Source organism: Hyla sarda, chromosome 1 (assembly GCF_029499605.1).
Source record: "Hyla sarda isolate aHylSar1 chromosome 1, aHylSar1.hap1, whole genome shotgun sequence".
Classification (NCBI taxonomy): Eukaryota; Metazoa; Chordata; class Amphibia; order Anura; family Hylidae; genus Hyla; species Hyla sarda.
In genome coordinates, this window is record NC_079189.1 from 224,345,221 (window position 1) to 224,364,140 (window position 18,920).

The following is an 18,920-nucleotide window of genomic DNA, read 5'->3' on the forward strand; positions in this document are numbered from 1 at the left end:
CAACCTCCAATAGGAAGGGTTTAGATGGGTCAGGTCTGGAGAGCACGGGAGCAGAAGAAAAGGCCGACTTGAGCCGTTTAAAGGCGTCTTCCGCTTGAGGAGGCCAGGACTTAGGATTGGCATTCTTCTTGGTTAAAGCCACGATAGGAGCCACAATGGTGGAAAAATGTGGAATAAATTGTCTGTAATAATTGGCGAACCCCAAAAAACGTTGGATAGCACGGAGTCCGGAGGGGCGTGGCCAATCTAAGACGGCAGAGAGTTTGTCTGGATCCATTTGTAGTCCCTGGCCAGAGACCAAGTATCCTAGGAAAGGAAGAGATTGACATTCAAACAGACATTTCTCCATTTTGGCATAAAGTTGATTGTCACGAAGTCTCTGAAGAACCATGCGGACATGCTGGCGGTGTTCTTCTAGATTGGCAGAAAAAATCAGAATATCGTCCAGATACACAACAACACAGGAATATAAGAGATCACGAAAAATTTCATTAACAAAGTCTTGGAAGACGGCAGGGGCGTTGCACAGGCCAAAGGGCATGACCAGATACTCAAAGTGTCCATCTCTAGTGTTAAATGCCGTTTTCCATTCATCCCCCTCCCTGATGCGGATGAGATTATAAGCACCTCTTAAGTCCAGTTTGGTAAAGATGTGGGCACCTTGGAGGCGATCAAAGAGTTCAGAGATAAGAGGTAGAGGGTAGCGGTTCTTTACCGTGATTTTATTAAGACCGCGGTAGTCAATGCAAGGACGTAGGGAGCCATCCTTTTTGGACACAAAGAAAAATCCAGCTCCGGCAGGAGAGGAGGATTTGCGGATAAACCCCTTTTTTACATTTTCCTGGATGTACTCAGACATAGCAAGAGTCTCTGGGGCGGACAGAGGATAAATTCTGCCCCGGGGTGGAGTAGTGCCCGGGAGGAGGTCAATAGGACAGTCATAAGGCCTGTGAGGAGGTAGAGTCTCAGCTTGTTTTTTGCAAAACACATCAGCAAAGTCCATATAGACCTTAGGGAGACCAGTTACAGGGGGAACCACAGGGTCACGGCAGGGAGTACTGGGAACCGGTTTAAGGCAGTCCTTGAAACAAGAGATACCCCAGCTCTTGATCTCCCCCGTGGACCAATCCAGGGTTGGGGAATGGCGTTGGAGCCACGGTAGTCCAAGGAGAACTTCGGAAGTGCAATTGGGGAGGACCAAGAACTCAATTTTTTCTTGATGAGGTCCGATGCACATTAGAAGGGGCTCCGTGCGGTAACGTATGGTACAGTCCAATCTTTCATTGTTAACACAATTGATGTAGAGGGGCCTGGCGAGACTGATTACCGGTATGTTGAACCTGTTGATGAGAGAGGCCAAAATAAAGTCTCCTGCAGATCCGGAATCCAAGAAGGCCATAGTAGAGAAGGAGAAGGTAGATGCAGATATCCGCACAGGCACAGTAAGACGTGGAGAAGCAGAGTAGACATCAAGGACTGTCTCACTTTTGTGCGGAGTCTGCGTGCGTCTTTCCAGGCGGGGAGGACGGATAGGACAATCCTTCAGGAAGTGTTCGGTACCGGCACAGTACAGGCAGAGATTCTCCATGCGGCGTCGTGTCCTCTCTTGAGGTGTCAGGCGAGACCGGTCAACTTGCATAGCCTCCACGGCGGGAGGCACAGGAACGGATTGCAGAGGACCAGAGGAGAGAGGAGCCGGGGAGAAAAAACGCCTCGTGTGAACAAAGTCCATATCCTGGCGGAGCTCCTGACGCCTTTCGGAAAAACGCATGTCAATGCGAGTGGCAAGATGAATGAGTTCATGTAGATTAGCAGGAATTTCTCGTGCGGCCAGAACATCTTTAATGTTGCTGGATAGGCCTTTTTTAAAGGTCGCGCAGAGGGCCTCATTATTCCAGGATAGTTCAGAAGCAAGAGTACGGAATTGTATGGCGTACTCGCCAACGGAAGAATTACCCTGGACCAGGTTCAGCAGGGCAGTCTCAGCAGAGGAGGCTCGGGCAGGTTCCTCAAAGACACTACGAATTTCCGAGAAGAAGGAGTGTACAGAGGCAGTGACGGGGTCATTGCGGTCCCAGAGCGGTGTGGCCCATGACAGAGCTTTTCCAGACAGAAGGCTGACTACGAAAGCCACCTTAGACCTTTCAGTAGGAAACTGGTCCGACATCATCTCCAAGTGCAGAGAACATTGTGAAAGAAAGCCACGGCAAAACTTAGAGTCCCCATCAAATTTATCCGGCAAGGATAGTCGTAAGCCTGAGGCGGCCACTCGCTGCGGAGGAGGTGCAGGAGCTGGCGGAGGAGATGATTGCTGAAGCTGTGGTAGTAGCTGCTGTAGCATCACGGTCAGTTGAAACAGCTGGTGGCCTTGTTGCGCTATCTGTTGTGACTGCTGGGCGACCACCGTGGTGAGGTCAGCGACATCTGGCAGAGGTACTTCAGCGGGATCCATGGCCGGATCTACTGTCACGATGCCGGCTGGCAGGAGGTGGATCCTCTGTGCCAGAGAGGGATTGGCGTGGACCGTGCTAGTGGATCGGTTCTAAGTCACTACTGGTATTCACCAGAGCCCGCCGCAAAGCGGGATGGTCTTGCTGCGGCGGTAGTGACCAGGTCGTATCCACTAGCAACGGCTCAACCTCTCTGACTGCTGAAGATAGGCGCGGTACAAGGGAGTAGACAGAAGCAAGGTCGGACGTAGCAGAAGGTCGGGGCAGGCAGCAAGGATCGTAGTCAGGGGCAACGGCAGGAGGTCTGGAACACAGGCTAGGAATACACAAGGGAACGCTTTCACTAGGCACAAGGGCAACAAGATCCGGCGAGGGAGTGCAGGGGAAGTGAGGTATATATATGGAGTGCACAGGTGAACACACTAATTAGAACCACTGCGCCAATCAGCGGCGCAGTGGCCCTTTAAATCGCAGAGACCCGGCGCGCGCGCGCCCTAGGGAGCGGGGCCGCGCGCGCCGGGACAGGAACCACGGAGAGCGAGTCAGGTACGGGAGCCGGGGTGCGCATCGTGAGCGGGCGCCACCCGCATCGCGAATCGCATCCCGGCTGGAGGCAGTATCGCAGCGCACCCGGTCAGTGGATCTGACCGGGGCGCTGCAGTAACGAGAGTGTAGCGAGCGCTCCGGGGAGGAGCGGGGACCCGGAGCGCTCGGCGTAACAGACATCTTATCCCCTATCCAATGCCACCGCCCCGCATCACCAGTCATCTGGCATGGAGCAAAGTTCACTCTGTGCACTGGATGTTTGGGGTGCCCAGCCAAGATCGGATCGCGCGGGTCCCATGCGGCAGAATCCCCGCCATCAGACATCTTATCCTAGGATTTCTAGGGGCGGAGTATGCATTTAACTTTTTTTTACATTTTTTTTTTTATTAAACTTATTATTTTTTTTTTTTACTATTTAACTAGTCCCACTAGGGGGACTTTCACCAGTGATCTTCTAATTGCCGATATAATACACTGGACTACAATAATCGTGTACTATGCTGTGGCCATGGTTTCTCCATGTCAGCTGCTGCTGTTGGTGGCAGCCTGGCAAAAATCCCCTTAGTGACCGCCATAAAAAAACAACACATGCAATTGGATGTACACTTTAAAGACCAAGGATTTTTTTTTGTTAATGTGTCTGTATGAAGGCTTTAATCCAAATTAAGGCTAAATCTATGTTTGTTTTTTTACTTTATTTTTAAACATTTATTACTTTCACTAAATATAAGACAGACACTTTAAGCATCTAAGATGAATTGTTCTGGACTGCAGCAGCTAATGAGTTAAACAGTGAGAATCAGAGATTTATCTGATCCTGTTCATCAGAGTGGGAGCCCAGCTATGACTGACAGCTGGGCTTAGTAATTGATCACACAGGCAGTCTCAATGCCTGTGCAACCCTATGATATACATGTATAGTATAAAGTCTTAAGACAATGCATGAGCATTAAGATTAAAGGTAAATTCATCATAAAAAACTAAAACTCTATAGTGGAGCACATTTTTGCACTTACATGCTGGGGGTCTACTGCTGGTAAGCTGTTTCCTTTTTAATGGCGCCCCTTTTATGACTGGGGAAGAAAGTAGATCTGTAGAATATCTCTATTAGATGACCAGCCTGCAGACATACTGTAAGATGTCCATGCAGAAAGGAATAGGATGGCACTCGCAAATGGGATGCAAATATAAATAAATTTATTAACTTACATAGGTCAGGCGGGTACAAAGGTATGGGAAGGAGCAGACAGGTTGGAACTACGTCCGTTTCACGGCCTCCTGCCGCTTCTACTGGTTCCTGGTAGGAATTAAGCACGGCTCACAGCAGATTGCACTGGGAACCGCACCTGTAACACCTCCAGGAGAGTCAAAATGTGCAGAGGCCAGTAGTGCTATCCCCCATCTCTTTTTTGTTTCATACTGTAAGATGTGATAGTGCCCTGACAAGTCACATCTGTAGTGGTGAGTGGAATATCAATAAAAAAAATGTTTCTTCCAATAATTTTAAACAGTCTCTATTAAAGTTTCTTCAAAGGAGAATAAATAAAATGTAATAGTCAAGGTATCTACTAGGGCAACACTAATGTAGCTGCACAGCTAGACGAGTTTCAGACCTTTGTCCATAAAGGACTATTTACAGGTCATCTTGAAGGAAATCCTTCATTTTCTTTATTTGTTTTTTAAAAGATTTTCTTTGCATGGCTCGTTACAAGACATTTCAGTGTTACAACCTTAGGCACATGTTGATTAACCAGAACTTGAACCTGCTGTACAACATTTCCCCTAAAACGTAATTGGTTAATCATACACCTGTTTATAATTCTACAAAATTCCTGACTTTTCTCAAGTGTTTCATACTAAATATTAATTTTATTCAGATTTATTTTCTGTTCATTCATTTTGCTAAATGATAAAATAGTGTATTAACAGTACTGTACAATCTATTACCAAAATGTAAGTATTAGTAACATATTCCATTAACCTGGCAAGGTGTTTTCTATTACAGTGTCATAACTCTGAGGTTTGTTTTCAATACAATTACTATTGCTTTTTTTCTGCATTCGTTTTTTCATGGTTACAACAATCATACACATATTATGAGGCATAAGAGGTGTTTGCTTTTTGTGGTTCATAGCAATTTGGGTTTCATCGGACACCAACCTTTGCACCACATTCTACTTTCTTTCAGAATGAAGCATTTTAAGTATATCTTTATTGCTGTGCTTCTCATCATCATTGAGCAATGCAAGGCCCAGTCCTGTGTCGTAGATTCGATGAAAGTGAAGGATGACTTTGACATCAAAAGGGTAAGATTCAGATTTCGAACACGAAACCCACTGTTTAATTGTGTTTTTTTTTTTTCTGTTTATTGTATGGAGGGTATAAAAAAATAGGTTAGTGGAATACATTCCTAGCTGATTACTTAAAAATGTTACAGATCAGTTGTTACGCCTAGCGCTCCGGGTCCCCGCTCCCCCCGGAGCGCTCACGGCGTCTTTCTCCCTGCAGCTCCCCGGTCAGTCCCGCTGACCGGGAGCGCTGCACTGTCATGGCCGTTGGGGATGCGATTCGCACAGCGGGACGCGCCCGCTCGCGAATCGCATCCCAGGTCACTTACCCGTTCCCGTCCCCTGCTGTCATGTGCTGGCGCGCGCGGCTCCGCTCTCTAGGGCGCGCGCGCGCCAGCTCCCTGAGACTTAAAGGGCCAGTGCACCAATGATTGGTGCCTGGCCCAATTAGCTTTATTGGCTTCCACCTGGTCCCTGACTATATCTGACCTCCTCCCATGCACTCCCTTGCCGGATCTTGTTGCCCTTGTGCCTAGTGAAAGCGTTTTGTGTGTCTAAAGCCTGTGTACCAGTACTTCTGCTATCCACCCTGACTGCGAACCTTGCCGCCTGCCCCCGACCTTCTGCTACGTCCGACCTTGCTTCTGTCTACTCCCTTGTACCTCGCCTATCATCAGCAGTCAGAGAGGTGAGCCGTTGCTAGTGGATACGACCTGGTCACTACCGCCGCAGCAAGACCATCCCGCTTTGCGGCGGGCTCTGGTGAAAACCAGTAGTGACTTAGAACCGGTCCACTAGCGCGGTCCTCGCCAATCCCTCTCTGGCACAGAGGATCCACTACCTGCCAGCCGGCATCGTGACAGTAGATCCGGCAATGGATCCCGCTGAGGTCCCTCTGCCTTATATCTCTGATATCACCACGGTGGTCGCCCAGCAATCCCGACAGATCGCCCATCTAACCCACCAGCTGTCGGAAATGTCCACCATTGTGCACCAACTTCAGTCACAACTTCAGCAGCAATCATCTCCTCCGCCAGCTCCTGCACCCCTTCCGCAGCGAGTGGCCACTCCTAGCCTCCGCCTGTCCTTGCCGGACAAATTTAATGGGGACTCTAAGTTTTGCCGTGGCTTTCTTTCGCAATGTTCCCTGCACATGGAGATGATGTCGGACCAGTTTCCTTCTGAAAGGTCTAAGGTGGCTTTCGTAGTCAGCCTTCTGTCTGGAAAAGCCCTGTCATGGGCCACACCGCTCTGGGACCGCAATGACCCCGTCACTGCCTCTGTACACTCCTTCTTCTCGGAAATTCGAAGTGTCTTTGAGGAACCTGCCCGAGCCTCTTCTGCTGAGACTGCCCTGCTGAACCTGGTCCAGGGTAATTCTTCCGTTGGCGAGTACGCCATACAATTCCGTACTCTTGCTTCTGAACTATCCTGGAATAATGAGGCCCTCTGCGCGACCTTTAAAAAAGGCCTATCCAGCAACATTAAAGATGTTCTGGCCGCACGAGAAACTCCTGCTAACCTGCATGAACTCATTCATCTAGCCACTCGCATTGACATGCGTTTTTCTGAGAGACATCAAGAGCTCCGCCAGGAAAAAGACTTAGATCTCTGGACACCTCTCCCACAGTCTCCACTGCAATCTGCGCCTAGGCCTTCCGCCGAGGAAGCCATGCAAGTGGATCGGTCTCGCCTGACCCTGGAAGAGAGGAATCGCCGTAAGGAAGAGAATCTTTGTCTGTACTGTGCCAGTACCGAACATTTTTTGGTGGATTGCCCTATGCGTCCTCCACGTCTGGGAAACGCACGCTCGCACCCAGCTCTCGTGGGTGTGGCGTCTCTTGATACTAAGTCGGCTTCTCCACGTCTCACGGTGCCTGTACGGATTTCTACTTCAGCCAGCTCTTCCCTCTCAGCCGTTGCCTGCCTGGACTCTGGTGCCTCTGGGAATTTTATTCGGGAGTCCTTGGTGAATAAATTCCGCATTCCGGTGACCCGTCTTGTCAAGCCACTCCACATTTCCGCGGTCAACGGAGCCAGGTTGGATTGCACCGTGCGTTACCGCACGGAGCCCCTCCTAATGTGCATCGGACCTCATCACGAGAAAATTGAATTTTTGGTCCTTCCCAATTGCACTTCCGAAATTCTCCTTGGACTACCCTGGCTTCTACACCATTCCCCAACCCTGGACTGGTCCACTGGGGAGATCAAGAGTTGGGGTCCCTCTTGTTCCAAGGACTGCCTTAAACCGGTTCCCAGTACTCCCTGCCGTGACCCTGTGGTTCCTCCTGTATCCGGTCCCCCTAAGGTCGTTAGAGACTCTGCCTGCCACAGAAAATGCCTCTCCCCCCCTCCCAGTCCACTCAGGCAAGCCTCGGTGCCTCCTCATGGCCCTCGTCCTGGTGTCACACTGCCCCGTGCCAGGCCTCGCCCTCTGCCCTCCCTCCCCATTCCCACTCCTGCTGTACTGCCTGCCATTGAGGAAACCATCCATTCCTTCCCGGTGTCCTCATCCCAGGGGAGGCAGTCACCGGACAAAAAAAAGGGGAGACCTAAGGGGGGGGGTACTGTTACGCCTAGCGCTCCGGGTCCCCGCTCCTCCCCGGAGCGCTCACGGCGTCTTTCTCCCTGCAGCTCCCCGGTCAGTCCCGCTGACCGGGAGCGCTGCACTGTCATGGCCGTTGGGGATGCGATTCGCACAGCGGGACGCGCCCGCTCGCGAATCGCATCCCAGGTCACTTACCCGTTCCCGTCCCCTGCTGTCATGTGCTGGCGCGCGCGGCTCCGCTCTCTAGGGCGCGCGCGCGCCAGCTCCCTGAGACTTAAAGGGCCAGTGCACCAATGATTGGTGCCTGGCCCAATTAGCTTTATTGGCTTCCACCTGGTCCCTGACTATATCTGACCTCCTCCCATGCACTCCCTTGCCGGATCTTGTTGCCCTTGTGCCTAGTGAAAGCGTTTTGTGTGTCTAAAGCCTGTGTACCAGTACTTCTGCTATCCACCCTGACTGCGAACCTTGCCGCCTGCCCCCGACCTTCTGCTACGTCCGACCTTGCTTCTGTCTACTCCCTTGTACCTCGCCTATCATCAGCAGTCAGAGAGGTGAGCCGTTGCTAGTGGATACGACCTGGTCACTACCGCCGCAGCAAGACCATCCCGCTTTGCGGCGGGCTCTGGTGAAAACCAGTAGTGACTTAGAACCGGTCCACTAGCGCGGTCCTCGCCAATCCCTCTCTGGCACAGAGGATCCACTACCTGCCAGCCGGCATCGTGACATCAGTCCAGTAATATAGAAAAATGTATATGACCTAAATGTCTCATTATTTAGGCATAACTCCAAACTTGTATATAGTTTTATGGAAAAAAAAATATATAGTGCAGTACTGTGCACCATTGTCAAAATTTTCTAAATTACTTTCATTTTTATATCTGCTCCAGAATACCATCACTGAATGCTGTTCTCCCTGCTCCCCAGTGCTTGGAACTGTGAATTAAGAGATGAAACTTCCTGCGCCATCTCCATAGCACCCATAGCCAATGTGAGACCCAGCATGGCAGAAGTTCCATCTTCTAATGTACAATTACAAGTGGTGGGGAGCAAGAGAACGAGGCTCAGGGCTTGGATTTGCTGCCATTTATCTCTGCAGATCCTCTCCAGCTCTATCAGGTTAGATGGGGACCATCGGTGGAAGCCATTTTCAGGAGTTGTTCTATTGGGCTCAATTCAGGGCTCTGGCTGGGCCACTCAAGGACATTGACATAGTTCTCCCTAAACCACTTCTGTGTTGCCTTGGCTGTGCACTTAAAGGGTTACTCCCCTCCCCAGAGTTCTGAACATTTAGTTCCGAATGCTGGGTACGGGCTTCGGGGGTCGCCACATCACAAGGAGGGCGGGGCGACCCCCGAAGCTCACACCCAGCGCTCAGAACTAAATGTACCGAAGTCTGGGGAGTGGGTCAACTTAAGGTCAATCAATGTCTTGCAGGAAGGTAAACCTTTGGCCCAGTGTGAGGTCCAGAGCACTCTAGATCAGGCTTCCATTAAGAATATCTCTGTACTTTGTTCCATTTAGCTTTTTTTGAAGAATAGGAGGTCTGCTGGATATGTAACTACACAAATCTAGACTGCACAAACATACAGCATATCCTATGTAAACTATATATCCTATAATACTGCAGTTAGAGATAAAGATAATACATGCAATACAGTAATAAGGGTATACAAGGTATCACCTAGTTGACGCCCCAGAAGACGCAAACAAAGCAAAACGTTGGGTGATGTTGGAGGTCCTACTGTGCCCCCACTAGGTGATACCGTGTATACCCTTATTACTGTATTGTATGTATTATCTTTATCTCTAACTGCAGTATTATAGGATATATCGTTTACATAGGATATGCTGTATGTTTGTGCAGTCTAGATTTGTGTAGTTACATATCCAGCAGACCTCCTATTCTGCATCTTTGCAGACTTGTCTCTGTTATTATGTATTTTAGTGATTTTAAATGTATGTCTTTTTGAGGCATATATGTTTAATAAAATTGAAATACTTTTTGATCTATATACGCCTATCTTTCTTTGGTATTTTTTTGTTGTAAATAAATACAAACTAGAGGATTTACAAACAAGAATTTTAGCTTTTTTGTAAATAAGAAATTTGTTTTGTGGAGTTAATAGGCTACAAAATAAATCCCAATTAGGGATGAGCGAATCAAATCTGACGAATCCGAATTCATTACCAATTTCAGGAAAAATTTGATTTGCAACTAATGCATATATCAATCGTGCAAATCGCTTCATTAAACTCCATTTAGTGCAGTCCAGGCTCCAGGGCATCTAAAATGGCGGATCCACATGTGAGAATATGGGGCAAGGAATCCTGGGAAGGCAGGAACAAGGGTCGATGGGATGACCCTGAATCACATGCAGCATGCAGCCTATCAGCAGCCAACCACCCCTGTGATGTCACAGCCCTATATAAATGGCAGCCATCTTGCGGCAGTCTTATCAGCGTTCTATTACAGAGAGAGGGACAGACAGCAGTGTGTGTTGCACAGAAAAGTATTTTTACAGCAGCGATTCACCTCCCAGTCACATCAGCGTTCTATTGCAGAGAGAGAGGGACAGAGAGCAGTGTGTGTTGCACAGAAAAACATTTTTACAGCAGCAATTCACCTCTCAGTCACATCAGCGTTCTATTGCAGAGAGGGACAGAGAGCAGTGTGTTGCACAGAAAAGCTTTTTTACGGCAGCGATTCACCTCAAGCCCAAATCCAGCCTTAAAGCACTGATAGGGAAGGGAGTGAGATTGAGAGAGAAAGTGCAATTTTGGGTGTAGTACACAGCGACTGTGTGCTGCAGCACTGGTATGTACAACAACTGAAAAGCTAATAGTAGCCAGGCAGAGCACTAAAAGCATATTGTCCTCTATTACGTATAACCTGTGGGTACCATTTTGTTCCTGATAAAAGTCTTAAGGGCCTAGATACTGTGAAAGGCCAGGCAAAAGTAAACACCTGCTGGTGTTGTAGACAAATACTGTTTTAACTGTACTGGAGCACATTGTCCTCCCCTCATAAGTGCATACCACATACGTACATCTAAGTGGTGTACCATTTTGTTTCTGTTAAACTCTTAAGGGCCTAGATACTGTGAAAGGCCAGGCAAAAGTACACACCTACTGGTGTTGTAGAGAAATACCAACCCTCAGTTGGCATGGCCCGGGAGCAGTCAATGTCCTCCCATTGCCTCTGTCCTATGCTGTTCCCTCCCCAACAGAAGTATCCTATGCTGTGGGTTCAGCTCCACTATTTAGTGAGGATGATATACTAGAGGACCGTCAGCAGTTGCTGCCCAGCCAAGAAGTGGAGGAGACATCCGCTGCTTTTTCTGCTAGGCGGGCAAGTAGTGATGAGGAGAGTGGCGTGGGAGGTGGTGCTGCAGCACTGGTGTATACAACAACTGAAAAGCTAATAGTAGCCCACCAGTTAGGGTTAGCAGAGCACTAAAAGCATATTGTCCTCTATTAAGTGTAACCTGTACGTACATCTAAGTGATGTACCATTTTGTTCCTGTTAAAGCCTTAAGGGCCTAAATACTGTGAAAGGCCAGGCAAAAGTACACACCTGCTGGTGTTGTAGACAAATACAAACCCTCAGTTGGCATGGCCTGGGAGCAGTCCCTGTCCTCCCATTGCCTCTGTCCTATGCTGTTCCTTCCCCCACAGAAGTATATTATGCTGTGGGTTCAGCTCCACTATTTAGTGAGAACGATATACTAGAGAACAGTCAGCAGCTACTGCCCAGCCAAGAAGTGGAGGAGACATCCGCCGCTTCCTCCACTAGACGGGTAAGTAGTGATGAGGAGAGTGGTGTGGGAGGTGGTGTTGCGAGCATTCAGGCTCCTGAAGCAGACACTGTTGAGGAAACTTAGGAGGACATCAGTGACATGCAAACACAACTCAAAAATGATAAAGCCGATCGTACTTGGGAGCCGGGTACAGAAGGTGCTTCATCTTCATCAGGAGAAGAGGGTTGCAGGTTGCCCGTGAAGCAGCAGCTGAGCCAGCAAGGTGGTAGCATGGTTGAGAGTCAGCATGGTGGCAGAAGTGGAAATTATGGAGCCAAATGTGCCCGGGGGAGACCACCTGCTTCGTGGGAAAATCAGCTACTCGGCAGTGTGGCAGTTTTTCATCAAGCATCCGGAGGATGTTAAACTGGCCACATGAAAGATGTGTCGGCAGAAGGTGAAGCGTGGCCAGGGTCCCAATGTTGGCACCACGGCCCTGCGTCAACATATTCAGCGTCACGATAAAGCGGCCTGGGAGAACCGTGGCTCCGATGTGGTGGTCCAACAAGCTGCATCAACAAGTGGCACGCCGCTCCCTGTTTCAGCCAGCCAAGGCTCCACCACCTCAGCCGAAGGGAGCTGTGTGTCATACCCATCTTCTGTCACTCCAGATGCTCCTGCTCCTCCTACTTCGAGTCCATCGGCGAAGCCATGTCCAAGAGACAACAGTATGTGCCTACTCAACCAACGGCGCAGAAGCTGAATGTGCTCCTGTGCAAGTTGCTGATGCTTTCAGAGAACTGATGGCTTGTGCCGAGCAGAGGTGGACAGTCCCAAGCAGTCATTTATTTGCGAAGAAGGCAGTACCAGCCCTGCACAATTTTGTGGAACAGAAGGTGGGCCAGTCCTTGAGCCTGTCGGTGTGTACCAAAGTGCACGGCAGCGTCGACGTGTGGAACTGTAATTATGATCAGTGACAATACATGTCCTTTACGGCCCACTGGGTAAATGTGGTTCCCTCACAGCAACAACAGCAGCTTGGATAGGTCACACCACTTTCACCTCCATGCTCTCAGGCCATTGGTTCTGTGACACTGTGCGACTCCGTCTCCTCATCCTCCACTGTGTCCTTAGCCTCCACTGCACGGACAAGTCTCAGTGCCCCTCCTGCATACCATGTGTGCAGGGCACGGCGGTGTCACACTGTTCTTCACATGGTTTGCCTTGGCGAACGGAGTCACACAGGGGAGGAACTGCTAAAAGTCATTTATCAAGAAATCTAATCATGACTTACTCCACGAAAACTGGAAATGGGAACCATGGTGAGCGACAACGGGAAGAACATCTTGTCTGCGCTGCGACAAGGAAGCCTGAGACATGCACCCTGCATGGGACACGTGTTCAATCTGGTTGTCAAGCGGTTTCTGAAGTGTTCCCCCCATCTGCAAGATATCCTAACAATGGGAAGGAAACTTTTCATGCACTTCAGCCACTAGTACACCGCAAAGCACACCGTCCTTGAGCTGCAGCGTCAGAACAGAATGCCCCAACATAGTCTGATTTGCAATGTTTCCACACGTTGCAATTCCACCCTCCATATGTTGGACCGACTATACGAACATAGATTCCCCTGTGTAACTTCAATGTCAACCAGTGGCAGCTCATACATGACACCTGCCGTTTGCTCAGGCCCTTTGAGGAAGCCACCTTATTAGTCAGTCGCCAGGATTACAGGATGAACAACATCATTCCACTGCTTCAGTGGAAACGATGGCTGGTTAGGGCACTGGAGACGTGGCGCCTACATCTCACGGCCACATGAGCTCTGTGGGGCTGAACTGGAGGAAGAGGGGGAGAGGAACAGGGGAGCACAGTTTATGTTTCGCGAGATGGGCAGTTTTTCTAGTCATTTGACAGGAGATGATGAGCAGGAGCAGCCAGATGAGCTAGATGGTTATGAGGAAGGCAAGACAGAGGACCTAGACACAACATGGCAGTATGCAGTCGAGATGGAGGCAGGGAGTCCCTCTAAGTCCCTTGCACAAATAGCACGATGCTTACTCACTTGCTTGCGTAGTGACTGCTGAATTATCATCATTCGGCAGCGGGATGACTTCTGGCTCTCCACTTATTGGACCCTCACTTCCGGCACAAAATGGGGGCCTTTTTTACACCCACTGAGAGGGAGAACAAACTGACCTACTACAGAGACATCCTACGTAGTCAGTTGGCCGATGCCTATCTGCACCATTGTCCATACTCTCGCAGGTCTGACTTGGGGGGCCCTCTGAGCTCACCTTCCACTGCCATGGCTGCTGGGGAGGGGTGGGGTGTCAGGAGCAGTACCAGCTCTATCAGCAGCAGCCTGAGTCTACAGTCGCTGATGAGTAGCCCTCTTCACCCACATAGCAAAGCAACTCATCAGCAGCAGGTAGACCTGGAGCAGGACCTGGACCAGCAGGTGGCATACATTAACATGATCATGCCAACAAACCTTGAAGATCCTCTGGACTTCTGGGCAACAGAGTTTGCCCTGGAAAAGCTGTCCTGCCTGGCCAGTAGTGTGCAATCAGAGTGGGTTTTAGTGCAGCGGGGGCCATAGTAACCCCAAGGAGAACTCATCTATCCACGGAAAATGTGGAGAGACTGACCTTTGTAAAGATTAATCAGGCATGGATCAGCCAGGATTTCCACCCACCAATGCCTGATGCATCAGAATAGATTGACCATGGTGCCACACCAACACTTCACAAATATGGATAGTGCTAAACATATTTAAGGTGCTGCTCCCCAGTTACAGACATTCCTCTGCATCAGACCACAAGTTAGTATTGAGGATATACATGATGTAAAACTTAACAATATTAATAATATTCTTAGGATAAAAAATATGGACCCAAATTTTTTTTTAAATCAAACAAAAGGAAAGGTGTGCAAAAAACACCATGTGCCACCTACACCACCAAGTAGTAATGTGATGCAATGACCTCTAAAAGGTGGAAGGGAACAATGTATGGTCCATTGTAATCGGGGGGGGGGGGGGGGTAAAAACTTCCCCTGTAAGGCCCTTCTCTCGCATTATTAATTCTCTTCTTGGCAAGTGTTACTCGCCCTAAAAAGTGTGGCCCCACACAGGAACCTCTACCTATTTCCCCCAACAAACACTGCCATTTCCCAGGGTTTTTAGGTGGAAATACAGAGAGTTTCCTGTGTGGGGCCGCCCTTCCCACTTTTCAAGAAGGGAATTAATAGGGCGAGAGTAGGGCCTTAAAAGGGAAGTTTTTTTACCCCCACCTGCTACAATGGACAATACATTGTTACCTTTCACCTTTTTTAGGAAAGTGTTACTCGTCTTAAAAAGGGTGGCACCACACAGGAAACAATTCCTATTTCCACCTAAAAACCCTGGAAAATGGTAGTGTTTGTAGGTGGAAATAGGGAGAGGTTCCTTTGTAGGGCCACCCTTTTTAGGGCGAGTAACACTTGCCAAGAAGGGAATTAAAAATGCGTGACTTGGGCCTTACAGGGGAAGTTTTTACCCCCACCGGTTACCATGGACCATAAGTTGTTCCCTTCCACCTTTTAGAGGTCTTTGCATCACATCAATACTTGGTGGTGTAGGTGTCACATGGTGTTTTTTGCACACCTTTCCTTTTGTTTGATTTAAAAAAAAATGTTGGGTCCATATATTTTATCCTATGCATATTATTAAAAGTTAAGTTTTACGTAATGCATATACTCAATACTTATTTGTACACACTAAACACCTTTACAAAAGAGACCGTTTTCTTCTGCCTACCTGTCTCAGCTACTATTCTGATCCTGCCACCCACATGATGCCACACATCTGATGCCAAGTTCTCCTTTTTTTCACCCACCTTCGTCACAGGTATGGGTATTGCCACCCACCACACCACTCTGTCACTGGGTCACTTTCTGGACTCTTGATGATGCTGATGCCAGCTTCAGGCTGTGTCATTCTGCCACCATATGTTCTTCTCATGCTGATGCCAGCTCCAAGCTGTCTCATACTGCCACCATATGTTCTCCTCATGCTGCTGCCACCTCCAGGCTTTGCCATTCAGCCACTATATGGTCTCCTTATGCTTCCGCCACCTCCAGGCTGTGGTATTCAGCCACTATATGTTCTCATCATGCTGCTGCCAACTCCACTCTGGGTCATTCAGCCACTATGTGGTCTCCTCATGCTGCCGCCTACTCCCCGCTATGCCATTCAGGCACTATATGGTCTCCTCATGCCGCTGCTACCTCCAGGCTGTGTCATTCAGCCACTATATGTTCTCCTCATGCTGCCACCAACTTCATGCTGTGTCATTTAGCCACTATATGGTCTCCTCATGCTGCCGCTACCTCCACGCTGTGTCATTCAGCCACTATATGGTCTCTTCATGCTGCCACCACCTTCACGCTGTGTCATTCAGCCACTGTATGGTCCCCTCATACTGATGCCACCTCAAGGCTCTGTCATTGTGCCGCTCTGTGACAGTGATTCTAATAGCGACGCCTCTGATCTGCATTTCCTACTGAATAACCGTATTATTTCACTAACCCAGCACACACCCTATGCGTGTTATAGCAAGGTAAAGCTTTCTACACCCCTATTGAGGCTCTCTGTAGGCCAGAAATAGCCATTTTTAATAGAGATTCACCAGAAATAAATTCGGACTGAAACAATTTTTTGGGGAAAATGCGGCGAATCAGCCGAATCAAATTTTTCAAAAATTCGCACATCTCTACTCCCCATGTGTTATCTGTACTGTTTCTACTGAACTTATAATTTGTTTGGTTTTGTCTACATTTTAATTTTGTAATTTTTTTTATATGTGTATTTTTTAAATGCAATGAACACCCAATATTATTGTTCAATAAATTTATACCACTGCTAGAAGTAAATTACTGGATAATAAATGCCTCCATGAAAATGTAGGTACTCTGCTGGAAAAAGTTTTTTTCAAATTAACTTGTTCCAGAAAGTTAAACAGATTCGTAAATTACTTTTATTTAGAAAAATCTTAATCCTTCAGTATTTATCAGCTGCTGTATGTTCCAGAGGAAGTTCTTTGTTGTTCTTTTCAGTCTGACCGCAGTGCTCTCTGCTGACACCTCTGTCCATGTCAGGAACTGTCCGGAGCAGGACAGGTTTGCTATGGGGATTTGCTTCTAATCTGGACAGTTCTTGACATGGACAGAGGTGTCAGCAGAGATCACTGTGGTCAGACAGAAAATAAATTAAAAAAGAAAAGAACTTCCTGTGTAGTATACTGCAGCTGATAAGTACTGGTAGGATTAATAATTGCAAATAGAAGTAATTTACAAATCTGTTTAACTTTCTGCCACCAGTTGATATGAAAAAAATACAAAAATAATAATAATCCACCGGAGTACCCCTTTAAGTAGAGATAGGCAAGCTGAGTTCAGCTAACCCGGTCTTGCTCAGAACTTTGGGTTGACAGCAGTTTGTTGAACTTTCAAACACTGCCAGACTCAGCTTGCAAGAGCCTGGCAATGGCAGTAATAATAGCAGAAGGGATGAGAAACACATGGCGCGTTGGCATCTGGGTGAAAGGAGGAAGGACTGGGAACACTGAGATAGCTTTGAGATATCAGCAAGATCACATGGCCTTAGGCTATGTAATCATTGCTTTACATAATGTGCCATGTGCCATATAGCTCCCAGGTCAAAGAGGACACAGCATAGGGGTGGTTTTAAGAAGCTGATAAAGCCATGTGAACTGCATTGCAGCCCCCATTTTGGATAAAGAAAGCTGAAAGTAAGAACGACTGATTCCAGAAAGCCTTCCCAAATCCAAGAGAATTTTAAAGTAAGAAAAGCAAAGATTTGATCCGTGAGCTGACCTCTGACAGTGACATCCTGTCACCTGCAATGCTGTGTCCAGTTGGTGCACTACATATTTCATCCAGCAGTAAACAAGCCTATAAAAGCTTATCACAAGCAGAGCAAAGCATTAATCAGTGGGCTGACCTTAGACAGTGACTTCTTGTAACCTTCAGTGCTTTGTCCAGTTGGTGCACTACAAATCCCAGCCAGCAATGAATGAGTCCATAAAAGCTATCATATTACAATACCTGGCAAGCTGATCAAAGTAGTGGGCTAACCTTCAATTGACCATTAAAAGAATTGCAACTGTGGCGTATGCATTTTAGGCCAACTTACATGTATTTTCTGGCTTTAATTGAACATCCGGTATTACTACCTGGTTAAAAGAAATCTGCAGTAAATTAAACTTCTCCCCTATCCACAGGATATGTGTCTGATAGCGGGGGGTTCGAACAAAACTTTAGATACTTTGAGTAGTAGCTATTACCAGAGCCAATACGTGTCTTTTACAGCCCACTGGGCCAAAATCATACAGAACGAGGCTCCACTGGAACAAGGCCTGGAAATAGTAGTGACAAATCCATGGTTCCGTCGATCCTGTTCAACTTATGTCATCTGCCATCTATTCTCCTTCTTCTCCTCATCCAGTCCTCCTCGATAGACATCTTGCATTCCCCCACAGGGAAGTGCGTAGCTTACCCTCCCCCTCCTCTCCCCACCTGTTATCTGACATTGGGAAACGTGGTCATCGATCATGGCACAAACATTGAACTTTTGAAAAGTTGACTAAACTCTAGCTTCTTACAATAATAACATTTGGCTCACATAAGCAAAAACCAATAAATCACTTAAAAACACCCCCTTTTTTTAGCACACACAAGAGCACCACTTGTAACACTACCTCCTCTCCTCTATGGTGGGAGTTGTAGTTTAGCAACAGCTTGGGTTCGTTAACAATGACACCTTATCTTTATTCTGTAGATCCATAAGGTTACAAGGATTCTGAATTTATGTCGGTTTTAGACTACAGGGTGGGCCATTTATATGGATACACCTTAATAAAATGGGAATGGTTGGTGATATTAACTTCCTGTTTGTGGCACATTAGTATATGTGAGGGGGGAAACTTTTCAAGATGGGTGGTGACCATGGTGGCCAATCCAACTTTAGTTTTTTTAATAGGAAAAGGGTCATGTGACACATCAAACTTATTGGGAATTTCACTAGAAAAACAATGATGAGCTTGGTTTTAACGTAACTTTATTCTTTCATGAGTTATTTACAAGTTTCTGACCACTTATAAAATGTGTTCAATGTGCTGCCCATTGTGTTGGATTATCAATGCAACCCTCTTCTCCCACTCTTCACACACTGATAGCAACACCGCAGGAGAAATGCTAGCACAGGCTTCCAATATCCGTAGTTTCAGGTGCTGCAGAATGGGCAAAACAAAAATTGGAACAGGACCCTCAGTTTACGCAAAAGATT

General features: G+C 47.7%; 1 protein-coding gene across 1 annotated transcript in view; it reads left to right on the plus strand.

Moving 5' to 3' along the window:
• LOC130304436 (purpurin-like) overlaps positions 1 to 18,920 on the plus strand; it is a 30,788-nt gene that overhangs the window by 4,719 nt on the left and 7,149 nt on the right. The window contains exon 2 of the mRNA XM_056551929.1: positions 5,185 to 5,302. Within this exon, the coding sequence (XP_056407904.1) occupies positions 5,186 to 5,302 (117 nt within the window). The 5' untranslated portion in view covers position 5,185. The remainder of the gene's footprint in view (positions 1 to 5,184; positions 5,303 to 18,920) is intronic.